General features: G+C 38.8%; 1 protein-coding gene across 5 annotated transcripts in view; it reads right to left on the minus strand.

Moving 5' to 3' along the window:
* GARRE1 (granule associated Rac and RHOG effector 1) overlaps positions 1–19,039 on the minus strand; it is a 63,823-nt gene that overhangs the window by 14,688 nt on the left and 30,096 nt on the right. For 4 of the 5 annotated variants that reach the window (XM_061345929.1, XM_061345927.1, XM_061345930.1 and 1 more), the window contains exons 2-7: positions 16,552–17,887; positions 7,919–8,125; positions 5,601–5,741; positions 5,223–5,318; positions 4,930–5,091; positions 3,849–4,007 (exon numbers count right to left, since the gene is read on the minus strand). In XM_061345929.1, coding sequence (XP_061201913.1) covers positions 3,849–4,007; positions 4,930–5,091; positions 5,223–5,318; positions 5,601–5,741; positions 7,919–8,125; positions 16,552–17,046 — 1,260 coding nt within the window. In that variant the 5' untranslated portion in view covers positions 17,047–17,887. The remainder of the gene's footprint in view (positions 1–3,848; positions 4,008–4,929; positions 5,092–5,222; positions 5,319–5,600; positions 5,742–7,918; positions 8,126–16,551; positions 17,888–19,039) is intronic. The other variant, XM_061345932.1, reaches the window with a different exon arrangement.

The following is a 19,039-nucleotide window of genomic DNA, read 5'->3' on the forward strand; positions in this document are numbered from 1 at the left end:
TTCAATTTGTGAAATTCTGAGCCTTCTGTACGACATAATGAAGATATATGGAAGATAAAAGTCTTGAAAAATCAACCTGCTGTCACGAACCTTTCTTTTTATGGAATGGAGGAGGAACAGGTTCACTTCAGCTTCATTTAAACTTTAAAGCCAGTGATAGTAAGTTCCATATTTGGTTTGTGCTTTCTGTTTTTGTCCAGTCTGCACAGGTCAGCCTTTCTGATCATTTCCATAATCTCCTATTTTGGTCACGCTGAACCAGCAGCTTTTTGGCAGCCATCAGCAGTTCTTGCTCCAGTGACTAGCAGATTAGCTGTACCATTTATCCTTGAAATGGCTAACGTCCTCTGGTATAAATAAGCCTCAAGGGATATTACTGGCTCTTCTGTGATCATCCTACACTGGTTCTGCTCCTAAGTGGTTGTCTACTACTGGTTATGAAGAAATGTGAAGTATGAATAATGCTTAGAGTCTCTTTTCTTGCTTTGACAGAGCCATCCAATGACACTTGAACATAATTACTTCCCACCTTTAAGGTACTTTAGCATAAGGCCTTAATTTTCCTTCAGTTGACTCTGAGCATTTGTGCAAGTTTATTCAGACTTGTAAAACATGTCTAAGCACAGTGACAAAGAGCCATGCTATTACCCACTCATGAAAATACCTCATTTAATAACAGGGCAACTCCATTTCTTTTTCTCCCTGTATTTGTACCATCTTAATTTTAGGCAATTCGGTAATCTGCAATTCAGCTATATTGCAATTATAATTGGGGTAACAAGAGATTACCTTAGGAGTGATTGTTCTTAACTCCCAAGAAAAAATCCTGTCTGCATCTCAGACCTGTATGTCAGAACTAAAGTTCTGATTTAGCAGACATAAATCAGCTTCTGGTGCCTGGCCAGTGCTCATGGTCTGGGCTTTGCTGGGGTGTCATCGTCTGTCTACCCCATCTCACTCCCCCCATTCTGTTTTTGCCTTTAAAAGCTTTACATCTCTCAACATTTGGTCAGAGTTACAACATCTGGGATTTAAACATTATTACAACATTTAGGGCTTTGCAATGCATGTTTTTTGCACAGAAAGATGTACTAGCACAAAAAAGGAAGGCTAGAGACTCAATTAAACCTTCTCTTCATGACTCTGCATGATGCCAGTTCAAAGTGTTATTTCTACTCATCCTCTGAATTAAACTATTTTAATACACATCATTTATTAAAACATGGAGGTTTCTTCAGCTGACCCAAATCTGATATATTGCTAAGGTAAAAACTGCACTTAAAAAAATTTATTTATGTTAAAAAACAGAAGCCTAAAATAACCATGCAAACTAAGTCACATCTCATTGTGCTTTCCACTCTTAATGAGTTTGTTCTTAAAAGGCACATGGCAAGATAGATTAAAGATAGACTAAAGACTGTCAAGTAATGTTCTCTTTTAAATTTGGCATTTGAATGACAAATTTATACACAATTCTGAACTAGTGCAGACAGCTTAGTTTCTAAAAGCTTCAAAGCAAAGGCTACATAACTCTTGTCTCATGATTCACTTACCCGAGTTCTACACAAAATAAACTTAAAATAAACACATTCTCCCTCCCTGCCTGGTGGGTGCTTAGAAGATAGCTTCCTGTGCATCAGACATCTATTGTTCTTCATTTACAGGTGCTTCCTCTCTCATTTCCACCTAAAGAATGCTTTAGAGAAGCAAATCACACTTTCTCACCATTGCATGAGGCTACATAGAACCATAGCTGAACCTCATAAAAAATTCCAGCACACAGTTTATAAAGAAAAACCTCAACTCTCACACCCTTCCAGACTGTAACAAATCAAAGTGAGAATGAAGGAAAGAGAGAAGGCTGTCAAGTTATTTCGTCATGCAGATAGCTCACTGCTGTCTTTGAAGATAGAAACCTGCTACTTTCAGAACCTGAGGTTCATGCAAAAAGCTTTGGACACATGCATGATTCAACACAAATAATATTCCATATCAGCACTGTCATTTGGGAGAATGTGTAAGTAAGTTTTATGCTGACAACTCTCTAAATGTTATGATAAAGCTGAAGAATATCACTGCTTTAATTACCAGCAGGTCTAACTAGTTATGTCTAGACTGAGGGACATCAAGACATTTTCAGAATCCTGAGTCCAAATGTGCCTCAGGCCACTCCCCAGATCTCATCAGGGCAGAACCTGGGTGTGCACAACACTGAAACCCCCTGGAAAGGAAATGACGGGAGGTGCAGCATCCTCCAAGGCATTCCTCATCTAGACACTTAGGAGCCAAGAACTCTTGAGTTACAGCACGCTCCCACAGGGCTGCTGAGCAGCAGTTCCTTTCTTAACCTCATTTCCCATCCCTTGCTGCTGGCTCCCAGCATCCTAGCATAAACAATGGTAGGTGAAGATACAAACCCACTTAACCATAGCCTTCTTTTTAGTTCTTGTACTAATATTTAATACGCTTTCCTTGAAAACACCTCAGTAGAAATTTGATCAATCCTACTATTCCACAATTGTTTTCTTTCCCTGCAAAGATACCACCTTGTTACGCCTCCCTATAAAGCTTCCTTACACAGAGTGATTAATGCACTACTATCTCCTGTCCTTGAATCCCTGTATCATAGTGAAGTCAGGACTGACAGCAGATGCACTGCTGTTGGATACTGGTTGTCTGTGCCTTTGATTTTAGGCCTTCTTTACATGAAAAGACACTTGAATTCCACTATGATTTGAACCTACTCCTCTAACAGATAATATCTAGTATCAAAGGAATGCTAAAGTAGAAACACCTCACAAATTCATAACTTCCAATTTATCATTCACCATTATCAAAGACCTTGTCAATAGTACCAAAACACGTATGGCTTAATGAACGAAGATAGAAGGTCAAAGTCACATAATCAGCTGTGTGATTTGTTTGGAAAATGTGATATTTACTAGGTATGTAGCAATATGGATCCTTTCATCAGAAATGACAATTAATTACAAAGTCCTGATGCCTTGCCATCATCTTAACATTCATATATGAATCAACAAGAAGCATTTAGGTTATTGTAGGTTAAAGATGGTTCAAAGAATATTTGACAGAAACTGTCATAGGCTGTGGTGTACTTTGCATTTTCTTCCTATCAGATTGCATTCGTGCCCCCATTTTGTCCAGTCAAATGAAAACTCACATTAGTCCAAAAAAATCTGTGTCATGAATGACACTTTATTAAATGCAGAGATTTCAGTAATTAGTTAGGGGAGCACAAATGCATTTTCTTACAGAGTATGTTCCAAGCACCTATCTTGAGCAACTGTTTAAACACTCTGAAATCCAAGGGTTTTGTTTCTAAACACGTATGTCATCAGCAAGGTGTTTAGCTGCTCTGGGCTCTTTTGGATATGTGAGGTAGCATTACGCAGGGCAGAGGACTTCCTGGTTTATGCCAGGCAGGAAACCCAGCTTCCATTCAAAGCAGAGAGGAAATGAAAAAAAACTACAGTTTTTAAAGCTAATCTGAGAAAAGCGGGGAGGGAAAGGGAGAGGAAGGGTGTTTCTTTTTAACATGGTCATCCATAGATTTGAAAATCTTTCACTATGAATTAGAAGTTTCATTTTGTGTTCTGTCCAGTAACAGAGAGTACAAAGTACACAGTACATTCTCCTGTTCCTATCAGCTACAGATGAACTTGCATTCTACAGGGATACACTTTGCTCATAAATCAAGTTAGCTGCAGCATTAAAAATGGGGAAGCACAAAGTAAGACCCTGGAAATTAATTTCCAAGCTCTTTAAAATACCCAGTTTCTCTTCAGGATGTAGCTCTTTTTTTGCTAAGCCTATTCATAGTCACTTACCAGTCCAGCTTGGCCAAACAACAATTGTACAGCAGTTTTGCAGGCTCCTCGCCAAGTGGAAGGGCAAACCTGATTTAGTACTTCAGTAACAGGAGAGTCATCCCGTGGTGTAAGTCCATTATGGCATCCAGCTTCCTTAATCAACTGCAGCATTGTGTGCTGAAAAAATAAACATTTTGTCATATTAAATACACAATTCAGAAATGTTAACACCAATGCTTCCACATGCATTTAGCATTATTCTACATGCTTTTCACACAACTGTAACATCTGTTACTTCTGAGCAGTCTTGTACAACTAGAAAAGCTCAACTGCAGAACAGAAATATACAAGATCATCTCTGCTATTGGGAACACAACACTCCTCCAAAATATTAAAACAGGTTTTTTTGCTTAGCTTGCAGAACAGTTTAATTAAGAAGCACTGCAAAGACAACAGAAAAGCAGCATTTTAAGCATGGATTGTTCCAACTCTTTCAGGAACTAGGAACTGGGCTTATCCTAAAAAAAAAATAAAAAATAAAAAATGAAAAGGTGAAAATGCTCATTCAAATTGCCCAAATTACTCCTGAATGGTATCTTTTCCATTCCTTCACACTGAAAACACAGTTAACTTCTCCACAATTTTCAATTACTTTTAGCAATTGGTTAAAGTTTGTAAGAAGACATTAAGAGGAGCTTTGGTACAAATGCTTTAAGTCTCTCCCTTAGCACTAGGCTGGGCCAGACTCATTTTGGCACCTAAGAAGATAAGTGCTGTCAAGTGCACCACCTGGTTGAGCCACTTGCAAGGGCTCACATTCCCCTCCACTTCTTGATGCCTAACCCATCTATCTTCCCAAGGCTTCAGTGTCTCCTAGATTTCTCTGCTCCTCTCAGATAGAACCGAATTTTTCCAGGTGATTAAATGTCATCAGAAGCAGGCGTGGACCTACAATGTTATCAAGATCTTGTTTCTACAGGAAGTCAGGCTAAAAATATGCACTTTTAAATACAAGTTTGGCACTGAACTTCTACTGCAGTTGCTCTCTGAAGATTAAGGAATTCACTTTTCTTTTTTATACTGTTTACTCCGTTATTACCGTTTTCAGCTTCAGGTTTTCTGCTGCAGACTCATTAAAGGATATTCCTTTCAGAAAATGTGATCCTATCTGAACAGGTACAGTGGGCAGTTCACACTGAATGGGCTGAGGTGGAGTCTGTCTCCTTCCTGTTTGCTGGGCTTCAGCTTCACTGCAACAGCCCTGGAGTACAAAACAGGTCCATTAGAAGAAATTAAGACATTAGAAAAAACATGAGTCCAACTTATTCATTTGAAATAGTTGTTTTCAAGGTGAGGAGGGACAAACGAAAGACCAGGTTTAGCAGATCTTACCTGAAGACTTGCTTCAATAGCTTTTGGGTTCAAGTGAAAGCCAGCCTTCATTGCATATTCACAATGGCCTAAGCTCTCCAAAGCCACTTTGTAAGCCTGGCATTAAACAAAAGGTTGAGATAGCACAGGCATAACAGCAAGTAAGCAAGCAGTCATCACATCCGGATACATACATAAGAATTGTTACATGGAGCCACCCTACTCAGTTCTACAGCATACATACATTTACCATATAAGATTCCAAAACTGTAATTCTTAAATACTTCATGGCTGCCTCTGGTACATATTTCTGCAGTAAGACAGTAAAATTCCCTATTTCATTCCTTGGCCCACAGACTGTACTATATGCACATGAAAGCTGCAGTCTTTAAAAACTACCTGCAAAGCACTGTCAATTTTCATGTTTAGCTCTTTGAGCTGATGTTCAGGGATTGCCACACTCTGTGAGCAGAAAAGTTGCTGAACTTCAATTCCTGCCAAACATCCATCACAGCCTCTTTCTCGGAGTCGAGATGTGGCCTGTAATGCAAAATAAAAATCCACGGTAAAGAGGTTCAACATTAAACCAGGTCAAGCTTAATTAAATTTTAAAGAAGAGCAAAAAAAAAAAAAAAAAAAAGCAAACAAACAAAACCCCACAGAGTTTAAAACTTTATAAAGGAGTTGAGAAGCAGCACCTGGTGGGAAGGATCCAGAGGAGATTATTTATTATAGCTCATTAAATCTCTACTGCTGCCTCGAAAGTACAAATCTCACATAAATTGTATGGCATATAGGTGCTGGCTAGCAACTTAATTCATTGTTTGCTGTTACTATTTCAGCTCCCTTTCAGGACTAAGGATCCTGTTACACAGGCCACATGATGACTGTCATTACTGGAGGAGATACAACTTCAACATAAAGGGTATTACTTGCCACAGAAAACGCATTTAACCATATGGACAAACACTCCTGTGTACACAGGATGTATTTTATAAAATTGAGGTTGATTACTGTGGTGTGACTTGAGAAGAGCCACACAAGAGTAAGACCAACTTAGCACAGCAGAACAGTTTTATGTAGTATGACTTTTAAAAATAAAAAAATACGAAAAGCCACATATCTAGTTTTAACTGTAAAATAATACACGACTGAGCAGGGTAAAACAAAAAAAACTGCTCACAACTGCATTTAAGGCCTTGGAAAAAGCTTATTTTTCAGACTACAAACGAGTCTTGCTCTAAAGCAGGATGCTGAAATTGGGGATTTTTGGTGCTACAGCCAATGGGTATTGCTCACCTCATTGACACATACAGAATTACAGCATTTTCCAAGCCAAAAAATCTTAAAAAGGGAAAACAGTTTTGAGCTACTGACAAAACTTTTTATCTTAAACTTTATTCTGAAATAGCAGTGTATTCCCTGTCAAGGAAGCTGGCTTTATATGGAAATAATGGATTGCCTTTCTCCGTAAGGTTAAAATTTGGAAAGATCTCAGTATTTCAACTCTCCCCTCTATCAAAATGACTTGTATATTAGCCTGTCTAAATTATAAGAGAGCGCAGATTTTTCTTATGCTATCCTAACCCCCCCCACAAATACTTCAGAGTAGTTATTTTAGGCAACCATAAAAATTAAGAAGTTTCTTCTATTTTTATTCTAGGAACTAGGAAGAACCTGTATTTTTCTCTTCTCTCCATGCATGTTTAATGAAGGATTTGATTAGTGTAATACTTGCATTAAACTCTATTTCGAATACAGGTTTTATTAACAGAAATAGCTGAAGAGGGCTGTCAAGGAGGTACAAGGGAAAGTTAAGGACTCAGATTCTGCAGACCCAAGTTTAACTTCAACCACATTTTTAAATTAACTTGATAGCAATGGCAGGGCATTTCTACAAATTGTAAGAGTTTTAAGGAACTAAGTACATTAAACATAAAAATAACTATTTTTAATGCAAAAGAAGTACAGCTATACCAGGATTAGACCTGTTACAGTTATCTGTATTACACCTAAAGCACCCCCAAATCCTTATTTTATCCAATGAAATAAATTTATGTTGCAGTAAAAATTACAAATAATTCCTCTGCATAGTTCTAAAAGAAACTTATTTGCTTTCATATACCTTGCACATTCCAGGTTGATAAATGGCAACCCTGACAAGATTTCCAGTCAAGATGACTATAAAAAGCCTGTCTGTGCTGCCAAATTGGGCTTCAAAAGCACATTCTCCAAGTTACCTGAATTTAAGGAAAATGTGCATGAAGTGTCTGAAGCCATTCTGATCTATCAGTCTGCGGACTTCAAAAGTGCAATGGAAAGCAGAAAAGGTTTAGACATAATCTAAACTATTTTTCATTAGGTTTTTCTGCTGTTTTTTCAAACATTTTACCACTTCTACCAAACCACACTTGAATGCTGTTAATTCATTACTAACAAAAAGCTGCTTCCACTGTGTACTCCTTATATATTCCCTATATATCACAAAGAAAACTTTAAACAGGGCAGAAATATATCAGCATGTAGGTAAAATAGCATATGGGTGTAATCAGCATATAGGTAAAACTAACTGCAACATGCTCCCCACTTCAAATGTAGCATGTCTTAAAAATCAGAGACTTCCTTCCTTTATTAGGGCATTCAGCCTAAATTTAGGTTTCACTAAAAGTAACTGCCATTTCACTAAATATAATGTAACTACAGCAAGACCTCCATACCTCTGCTGCTCCTCTCCATGATCTTACTGCATCTTCTAGCTCATTTGTGGGGCTTATATTTGAGGTTCCAGCCCCACTAACATTCCTTCTCTCCTGGGCTACAGCTTCAGCAAAGCAAGAGTGTGCCACTGGCTGGACCTTCTGCAAAGCTTGTGACAGGAACTGAAAGTGGACCTGCATCACCGTCAAGAAACATCGCCCAAGCACCTGTGAGAGAAGAAACAAACCCTTTTCAAGAAAGTAGAGGATTTCACGGAAGTTTCTCTTCTTCCTTTGTTCAGTGTCTGGGGTACTCAGATCTTTTAAAATAACATTTCAGGCCGTAAGTAATACTTGATATTTAACTGTTTACTTAGAATAAGGTAATCAGCAAGCAAACACTGGTTTCTATGAATTCAAGGGTGATCACACTGATCCCATGTCATTTTTCTGCACTCAAGTTAGTTATTTGAAGAATGAAAAACTTGTTCAGTTACTTAGCAATACTGAGCACATGAAACAATACAAAAAGGGGAGTAGCACATTATCACAAGGACAAAGTCAACAGCAAAACCCACTTGCACATAGACCTTACTGAATTTATGCTAAAAAAAAAAAAAACAAAGAAAAACAAAAGCCTGAATAATTTTAAAACAGTATCATTAAAATCAGAGAAGTTTAATCCATGAGTTTATCTTCCAAGCAGAGCAATAACCAGCAATTAGCATGAAAACATTTTGCAACATAATGCAGTGACAACACAGTGCCATTTTTAGAATGTAACAGTGACTGCAGAATGCACAAAGTTGCAGGCCTGTCACTCGTATTGTCTGACAGGAACTGCTAACGCTGGCACAAATCTTCTCTTCAGAATACTTCACTGAAATGGGTCATGGAGTGCTCACTTGGAAAGCCCGAGGAAAAGCAGGGAGGCGAAGGGCTGCTGATGAGTTCCCATACTCACTGGGCTGAGGGCAGCACCGGCATTGTGCTGGGGAACAGGGTCCCACCTCTGCATCCCAGACTGCTGTTCCCTGCACGTTTCCATCCCCATTTATCTCCCTCTGTCATACCAGTGCTAATCAGAATTATGACCAAAGACAAACACATGCCTCAGTTACTACAAACAAATCAGATCACACAACTTGAGTATTTAAGAACAGCCACAACACATGGAAGACCAGACAGGAGTGCAGCCATCCAGCAAGACAACCTGGAAAGCAAAGCAGCACAAACAGGAGCGCTTCATCTACCCTCAGGGTCACGTTCTTCTAAGCAAACCAAAGCTTACCACAAAGCACAGCTACAATGCAGCAAAGAAGCAAGTATTTTCCAAATTACTGCAGAAAGTATTTAATAGCTATTCAGAGTGGGTTTTTTCTTTTTTGGATTTTGTCACACACAGTGGTTTAAAATGTGTATTTGACTTTGACTGATTAAAAGAAGACTCAAACTCCATTTTAGGAATAAATCATAAAATACATAGAGAATGTACAAAGCCATTATGCCTTGGAGCAAATAAATCATCAGGCTTACTTTCAGCTACATTCTTCTGGAATAAAAATATTCCGACACAATGATCTTTCTGGCAAGACTCTGTATTCACACGAACAGTTATATGCATTAACTATCTACTTCAGAAGAACCAGTGGTGGCAATGCTATTTTCCATTGCATCCGGACTCCTTTTGACATTCCATTCTGGTTCAATCACTTCCCTTCTTTGTACAAGGCATGAAATTAAACATTTTTAATATTTTGACTGACCTCTGAAAGGAGTCTGCCTTATTAAAAAAGCAGCCAGGAAATGATAAAATAATAAAAAAAGAAACCTCCAACTTTCCTGGCTACAAGGTTAGAAATATTTGTAAGAAAACTAGTGATCTGAATATTTCTGTGTGCAAAGAATGGAGTTCTCAGTGGAAGAAGAAACTAGGACTCATTGCGAATCTCAAGCCAATTACATTTCAAAGAATATTTAAGGTACAGAGGTTAAAGTTTCCCCTGCCTGGGAATAATGCTCAAAATAAACAAATTATTTAGGTTTTTTAAGTGGTAGCACACAACATTCCTAGTATAATTTACAGTGTTAAACAGTAAAGATAAATAGTAACATCTGCTTAACTGAACTCTTATTTTGTTAAAAAAATAATCTAGCTCAGTCTTTCTCAGAAATGGGAAAGGATGGTTTCAACTGCTTAAATAAAACCCAAGTTGTGGAGGATTTTTGCACTATTAAATGCTCAGTGCAGATGCCAAACTCACTTTGCTTTAAAGTTCACTTCTTGAGGGTTTTCTTCCGAAGAGCTAAAACTGTCTTAACTGGAGAAGGAAGTACGACCACCACAGTTTAACAAATACAGCCAGGGTCAGCCTGCAGTTACCAAAGTGTGTAAAGCAATATACTAAATCTCTGTTGCAAAGCCTGCAGAACAGTATTAGCATATGGATGTGTCTTTTCCACAGAAGGAGACACCACCATCTCTTTTTGCAAGGTTTTTTCCTACTTTCCCATGCAGAACTGTTTAACTCTCCTACTTTAGACCACACTAAGAACAAACTAAAAACCTAGAGACTAAGAGACTACGCAATAATCAAAGACAAAGTGAAATCATCACAGTTGTCAACTAATAACTTCTTGGTAGTGATGTGTTTTCTAAATCCATTTCTTAGAACAATTTATATTGCATATACAATGAAGTCTTCAGCTTGCAAGCTTTTTGTCCCAAGAAATACAGCTCAAACATCTTGACTTCCTTAACATTACCAGGCAGGACAGCTGTCTATCTCAGTAGGAAATAGCCTTACCTAAAGGAAATCTGCCTTACTGTTCAGGCAGTTGGAAGAAATAGGACTTTTTGGGGAGGTCTCACTTCAGAATTCCTTGTCTCTGAAACAGGTGACGAGTTTAATGAAACTGGTTACTTACAAACAGGAGCATCAGGCAGAGATGAAGTGTTAGGTTGATCTGTCCTATACCATTCTCATAATGGGGGCACACAATCAAGCTGGACAAAGTGCACACATAAAATTGCCAGAATTCATTTCTAAACAGTGATGTTATGTAAATTCCCTGGCAAACAAATCTTACACAACAGGTTCTTTAAAAAAAGAACACTGCCACTAATAAAGTTAACAAACAATCGGTGTCAGTCAGCCTTCCATAAGTCATGCAAATGCTGACCTGCAGTTCCAAGTACCATCTTACATAGCAGAATTTTTCATGGGGGGGGGGGGGGGGGGCATTTCCCTAAACAAACAAAACACTCAAAAAACCAAAACACCACAACCCACTTTTCAGTGGTTTCCTACTACCTCCTTTTCCTTTAACAGAGTTCTTAATGGCTTGAGTAACAATAAGCCTGTGCAAAACCCATCTACCCACTGAAGAGTCACCTTAAAATAGCAACATAATGAAGCTAACAAGGAGGTATGACTCAAACTGGTGTACCAGATGATCAAATTGCACCCTTTCCCACATATTACTGAAAGTGGGCAGAATACTATTCATTTTTACTGTGCAGTAGTGCCCTGCAGTTTGCAAGAGTGATCTCATGACCAAAACACCTCCAAGGGAAGACACAGTCCTGCTCATTAAAGAAGTGGTACCTACAAGACAAACTAGATTCCAGCAGAATTACTGATAACGTATTAGCCCACATGGGCAAAGTGACAGACTCATTTCTGCTAACAGTTAACCAGCAGTGATAATCTGATATTGACAGCTACTAAAACGCTAACTATGATTTAGCAAAAAAGCATTTCAGTATTAATCATTTAAAAAATAAAAAGCCATTAAAATGTATTACACAGCATTTCTAAAGACAATGCTAACAGCTCTGAGAGCAGACCATGCGACAGCAGAGCAAGACAAGAGGACAACAGCACTGCAGCAAGCCATAGCATTTTCTACGGATTTGAAGCAGCTTTTTGTTACTGACAGTTTCTCAACTTGGGGAAGTCTGAAGCCAATCCCGGCAAATAACAGCAAATATAATATTTTTAAAAAATGTATTTAAAATTGTGCTTTAAAATGTTTGCTAAGGACAGCTTACATTTTGTATTTACTAAGACATTTTTGTCCCACAAGCTTCTTGATCAAAAATCTTCATTTACTATACAGATAAAACCCAAAAAACCACAACTCTGTTTAGTACAAAGACAAGTATCCAAGTAAACATCCTGTGCCCATTCATGCTTCCCTTTTGTTTGGGAAGGCAGCATGTACCTCTCTGTCATTACTACCACTTCTAAGACAACGCACAAACTCCATGTAGCTAAACCAAGATTCATTCTGCACATTTTGCAGTACTGTGGCTGCTGCAAAACCTCACAGAAGATGAGGAAATACACAAACTTTTTTCCAGTTTTAATTCCCCCGTATTTCCTTTAGCACTTTTATTAACAGGAGTGCATTTTTACTGCAGTCTTTCAGTTTACAACAGAGCTGGAAAACTTAACATAAAATGCACTCTTTTTCCCCTGATTTCCAACCTGTTTCTCACCCGTATAAGCACAAAACACCTGAGAATTCAAAGGTTTTTGAAAGATGAAATGAAAGGCAGAAAACAAAACTCAGCATTTGCATTTCTGAAATTAAGAAACCTTGGAAAACTCCATTTGTTACCAATACTTTGATCAAGAGAAGTCATCTTCTTGCACATCCTGGCAGATAGCTCTGAACTAACAAGCTCTGTTCCGCTAAAAAACAGTAAATGAATTAAAACCCTCATCCACTGCTACTACAGTCCAGGCTGCACCACCTTTTTTGTAGTCCGAATCCAAGTGTGTTCATGAAAGCCTGAAGTTTTCTTGATACTGCCTGCCCTGGGGGGGTAAAGGCCACTACACTAGATAAAAAACATGTGGCACTATAAAAAAAGCTATAGCTCTCTGCTAAATTTCTAAAGACAAACCTGCTCTATTTTTTCTCATTCTTCCTCAAGACATACTGGCTCTGACGAGGCAGGCTTAGGAAAAGTGTGTCTTCCTTAGCTGGGCTCACTCACAGAAAAAGCCTTGTTCTCATGTCCTCCTCAGGAATCTGGGGTTCTGTCCTCTCACCTACCAGGAAGTACAACTCACCTCCCACTGTTTCTGTAATACCAGACTCAATCCCTCAAATAAGAGGGTCTGGAGTACCTCTTCACAGGGTATCGCTGAGCTACCACTCAGACATTCAACCATCACTCAATCACTCAACTCTCTCTCAGAGCTGTAAGTTCTTTCACTACAGAAGCTACAAAAGCAACTTAAGATACTACTTTATTTCCCCTTTTTATTTCCTAAGGAAACAATTACACTGGCTGTCACACTCTTTTGCCCTCCATTTCCCTAGTCAGTGAACTCTGATGAAATCAGGCAAGCCCTTCGTGTTTTTCTGTTTCCATTGTGAACTTCTTAATCCTGGTGATAAGTTTCAAAAAATGTTAAATTTTCTACAGATACAGCAAAAAAAAATCCTAAGCCATGCTTTCTTGAATTAAAATTTCATCATAAATAGCTCAGTCTTCAAATCACAGGAACACAGAGTAGGAGAGGCTCTTGAAGGTCACCCTACTGTCCCAAGCAAGGAGCAATTTCACCTGGGTTAGTTTTGCAGGTTTAACCTGTTCTGTGAGTTATGCATGATGTAGGCTCCTTACCCTTTGTACCAATCCACGTCAGTGCTTCACTAACACTACAAAGTATTTCCACAGCATCTAATATGAATCTTGCCTTCAGAAATTTAAATTCATTACTTCTTGCTCCACCTTAAGTGGACATGAACAACAAAACAATACCACATCTTCTTGCAGCTTCTTACATACCTGAACAATTCTGATTCTCCTTGCTATGTCTTCTCTTTCTGTAGGGTCAGTCCTTTCAATTTGTCTTCTGAAGTCCTATTTCCTGGATGTCTGATTGCTCTTGTTATCCTCTGGTGTGTCTTCAGTTGCTCACTATTTCTCTAACTACCACAACAGTGGTACATGGGGGCACTGCTGTGTTTAAGGCCATAATAACCAATGAAGAGAGCTGAATGCTTCTTTCATGGTTCGTGCAGGTTACAGTAGTGTTAAATGCATGACAACCGTCTCTTTGCGCAATATCAACAACACTGATTTATTATTTGCAACCACACAATACTGACTCCTACTCAGCGTATGACTACCATGCGCCATAGAACAGTTCTTCAGAACGGCTTCCCAGGGGGCTCCACTTCTGAGGCTGAAAATGTCTTCTTAAACATTGTAACATTACATTTTCCCCTCTGAATTCTAACCCAAACTGAAAACTCATTTGTTCAATTCAAGATTATTTTTAATTCAGCAGGTCTCCCAGCATAGTTGTATCATATGCTTTCCACATATTGACCTGCCAAGGTCCATTTTGACAGTGAGCACTGATAACTGCTTCCTGGGAACAATCACCCAACTAGCTTGCCCGTATACTTAGGTCATCTAAACCATGCTCCCTGGCTGATTTATAAAACCACCATTTGAGTCGGTGTCAAAACCTTAAATTTTGCTGGTTCTAAAGCAAAATCAGAACCTAATACTTTCCTCACTACACAAAAATTCCTGGGAATCTTGAGCTTGTTTTTAAAAAGCTATATGTAAGATGCAGAGCCTTCCAATACCTAAACAGGGCTTACAAGAATGCTGGAGTGAGACTTGTTACAAAGACCTGTAGTGACAGGACAAGAGGGAATGGTTTTAAGCTGATAGAGGGGAGATTTAGATCAGACATTAGGCAGAAGTTCTTCCCTGTGAGGGTGCTGAGGCACTGGCACAGGTTGCTCAGAGAAGCTGTGCTTGTCCCATCCTTGGCAGTGTTCAAGACCAGGTTGGACAGGGCTTCAAGCAACCTGGTCTAGTGGAAGGTGTCCCTGCCCGTGACGGGGGGGTTGGAACTGGATGAGTTTTAAGGGCCCTTCCAATCCAAACCAGTCTGGGATTCCATGGTAAAATTACAATGACAAATGATGAATTTCTACAAGATATGCCCAAAACCAGAACCAAGCAATCCAGCTGTTTTTGCCTGCATTCTCTTTATTTTTGTTCCTACCACAGAGCTGCCTGTTGAGAAGAGCACGGCAGGTGCACATGTTCCTCAGGAATATGGGTTAGGTCTATACAGGTAAAGCAGGGACCAAAGCAAGTTTCTCTACCTTTGCTTTAAGCTGGTAGGACACACAGCCAACTTAAGCAAACAACGGTTTGCTTTGCTGGTGAACTCCCTACTGAAAAAGCACTCTCCATGAAGCATGTGCGGCAGGGTCTGAATTAGTACCTAGAATTGCTTGACTGGGTTATAAAAGCAATATACAGCTACTATAGCTAAAAATAGTGATGTTATTAGATTGCCTTCAAAAAATTGCAGTCCACAGAAGGCAACTATAACAAATATATAGCAAATCTTAATTCACTCTATACTAAGTATACAACACTGAAAACAGTCATATTTCTCACTAAAATTATGCACTACAAATAATATTGTACTTAACTACCTTATTCATAAGTTGTGCAATTACACAAAGCAGATATACACTGTGTATATAACACTTATCCTTACAAAGTTACCTGAAATCTACATAAAAAATGTGAGAACTCAAAAGTCAGTTTTCCACTCAAGATGAAGTTCTGCAGGAATAACTTCGCAACAACTGCTGTAAAGAAATATGTCAAAATATGAGGAACTACTTAAAACACCAGGGATTCATCTGTGACTGTCACTTAACACTGCCTGTTACGCAGTTAAGACATTTACTACAGGAGAAATACTCAGAAATACTCGGCCAGGCACAATGAGAGTTGGGCATCTTCTTTTAACTCCAAATTCTGGCTGTTGGGCACTCGCTGACAAAGTATGGAAATTATAGCAAAGTCAGGACAAATTTTTTACAACACAAAATGTCAAATGTCTCAGTCTAGCATGGTATTTTTCTTCTAAGCACAACAGCTCAAAAATACAAAAATGCTTCCAAGAGTGATAAAACATGTTTTCACACCAATTTCAATCACTAGTCACATAATATGCAGTTTTACACAAACACTGATGACAATACGCCACTCCCAGCGTTCAGATTTCCTCTTAGAACAGATAATACTAAGGAAAGTATAGGTTGATATAGAATATGATGGCTTAATATTGTTAGAAATATTAGCTAACATAAAACAGAAAACTGTTTAAAACTTCTATCTAGCTGGTTTGGAGGAGCAGGGTGCTGGTTTGGTTGGTTGGGGGTTTTTGTTGTTTTGCATTATCATTTTTAAACTAAGCATAGTTGCCCCCAAGAATAAAGAGGTTGTTGGATGGCAGGTTTTAAGATTAAAACATATAGAAGATTACCATTTAGAAATTTATAGGTGATACACTGTAATTGTACCTCGTGTTTCTTATTTCATGACATCTTTAAATTTTAGAGTTCAAGTTCTTATACAGAAATACCTATTAAATACCTAATTCAACATGGCTGGAAGTTAGGCACTGCAAATGACTTACTACGTTCAGGAAAACACAGGAAATAGTTTCTTTTTTTACTAGCACAGTCCACAAGCACAAAGCAAAGCAGAGGGAACTTTCGGTGTAGAAGTGATTTTGCAGAGATGTCCAACTAAGAAGGAATGATATAAATTCACACGCAAAACAGTATCCCCCAAGGTAACTTACCTCAATGTCTTGTAGGCTGAACTCTTTTTGATCTTTAAAGTTTGCAGCTCCTGCACTCAGTTCCATCAGCATTTTTGCTATTTCTGGTTTTATTGCTGCTGTGAGTCGACTCGCTGCTTCCATGACATGTTCCTGCACGTCTTTCAGTTGCATAGCTGCCTTAGAATAGTGCGAGTTCCTAAATACACTGCTGAAAAGGTCTGTAAGGAAAGTGCTTGTACGGCAAAACACATTGAGTGCATCCAGGTATTTGGAGATTCCCTGCTGGATGTCTGCAATCGGAGTTGTATGGGACACAGGGTGGCTGCAGCTGCCTGCAGCAGCTGAGGAGACCAAGGGGGATGCTGTGGATGTAGATGCCAGTGGTGCGCTCAGCGTCCTGCCTAGTTCAGGCATTTGATACTGCTGGTGTTGCTGCACTTTTTGCTTGGACCCGCCAAGCAAAAAGCGCCGCTTATAGTCCATTTTGCTTTCTTGTGCACTACAGCAATACATAAGTGAGTGCTTGTCCAAAGATTCCTTGAATTAACAATCACTTGTCAAATTTCTTCCCCAAATATATAGTTACGTACAGTAACAGTGGAGGACTGTGTACGCAGGTTTCACAAAAGGCATTTCAAAAAGGCAAGCGTCCGTGTAATCTGTATCAGCAGTGAGAAAGGCAGCAGATTTGCTGACTTCGTATTTTCAGTGTTCAGTGCAGCCCCGCTGCAGTTAAAACTGTAGGCAAAAAGCAATCCGACGTATCCTAATAATGCTCTGTCTCCTGCTTGGTTTTCCACTCTGCACACAGAAAAGCAATGCTGGACCAGAGAAACTATCGCCTACAATTTCTTCACGAGCATATTGTAATCACTTGCTGTTAAGTCTACAGACGTTATTTTTGTCAATGCAAGTAACAGTTTTAGAAGCAATAGCTTAATATGATTTTCCTGTTAGTAATATTAGGGAAAGTGGAGCAAACCACCGATCAACAGCGATTCTAAAAGCAGTGCAGAGGCTCCCTCCTTGAAAAAACAAATCCTTACGTCAGCAGATCAAGTATCTTCAAACGTCTTGACAGATCCAGTCTGCCAAATTGATTTACTTGTGGTGTCTCTTATTAATACTGGAGGGGAAAAAAAATAGTAATCTGGACTGTTTACAGAAGACTTTGCAAGTGTAAGCTATTAAAAATTAGAGTGTTTATTACTGCAAGCCTTCTTTCCCTTTGTTTGTTGAGGTAGTTGTTTCCGTTGCAACATTAAGAAGTGGTGCTTCCAGACTGCATTTGCCCTCAATTGGAGACTCAGAACAAAAATGCACAAATGTATTTGTAAGGCCTCTAGGTCATTTCCTGTAAAGGGAAAAAAAAAAAAAAAAGGAAAAAAGAAAAAAAGAGGTTTAAAATGTTATGGAGCAACGAGAAGGTTTAAGATTAACTCCTGCAGTGTCCTGGTATGCCTCTCTGTGCATACCATGTCAACTACACGCAAGACCAAAAGGGAGGGAAAGTTGTGCTGATAATCTAAAAGGAAGTTGTATGTTGATTTCATCCTGCTAAACTCAAACTGATAAATATTTTCTTATTTATCCCCCCATTCTAGACTGTCAAACTTAAGACTAAAAACTTAAAGACTGTCAAACATGAGACTATTAGCGATAAAGCTAATCCCCAGTGCAACCCTCATACAGTTAAGAACAATGGAAGACTATTAATGCAGAGTGCAGGGGGAGCTGATCACATTTTCTAAACTCATCCTTCTTAAATAATTAAAGACTGAAGTCAATTAAACCTTTTTTTCATGCACCATAGTTTATTGCATAAATCCAATGCTCGCATCCACTTTAATAATTTAGTAAATCAACAGATAGAGGTCCTTAATTTTTTTCTCAGTACAACATCTATCATACCAAGTTACTACATGAGGCAGACCTGCCTAACAGATTGGCCTAAATAACACTCTCACTCAGATATAAAGTAGGAAGGAAATTCTGCCCTGCTTCTACTAGCAAACTAATGGTGTAGCTAAACAGTCAACAGTGTTTTCTTGAAGGTATTTGCAGGAAGGCAAACAGAGCCTGACCAGTGAGAAAGGGTTAGTTTGCAGCAAGAGACATTCAAGGGCAGGCTGGAGGAACTGGAGCTTCTGGAAAAGGGCATGAAGATTTTTAAGCCCTTCCCCTTAGCCAAACACAGGTCTTAACTGGACAGGGCTTGGCATCTCATGATCTTGTTTACAGGTTGGAGTCATACACCCATACACTGGTCGGAGTTACCCTAGAAGCTCATCTATGTGTCTTTATATAAACATTTTATATAAACATACAATATATTTATACACACATGTCTGACAAGATTTTTTTTTAATGTACTGTGAGTTTATACCTTGTTACTTAATCCCATCACCATCATCTGCCTTTCTTCTGTGACAGAGTTGGAACTGCATTGACCTCATTACCTCTTATCCCACCATGGCAAACCCCATACTAGTGTGCTGAACAGGTA

This window comes from Neopsephotus bourkii, unplaced genomic scaffold, assembly GCF_033783945.1.
Source record: "Neopsephotus bourkii isolate Nb327-2 ecotype Australia unplaced genomic scaffold, CSIRO-AGI_Nbou_v1 NB_245, whole genome shotgun sequence".
Classification (NCBI taxonomy): Eukaryota; Metazoa; Chordata; class Aves; order Psittaciformes; family Psittacidae; genus Neopsephotus; species Neopsephotus bourkii.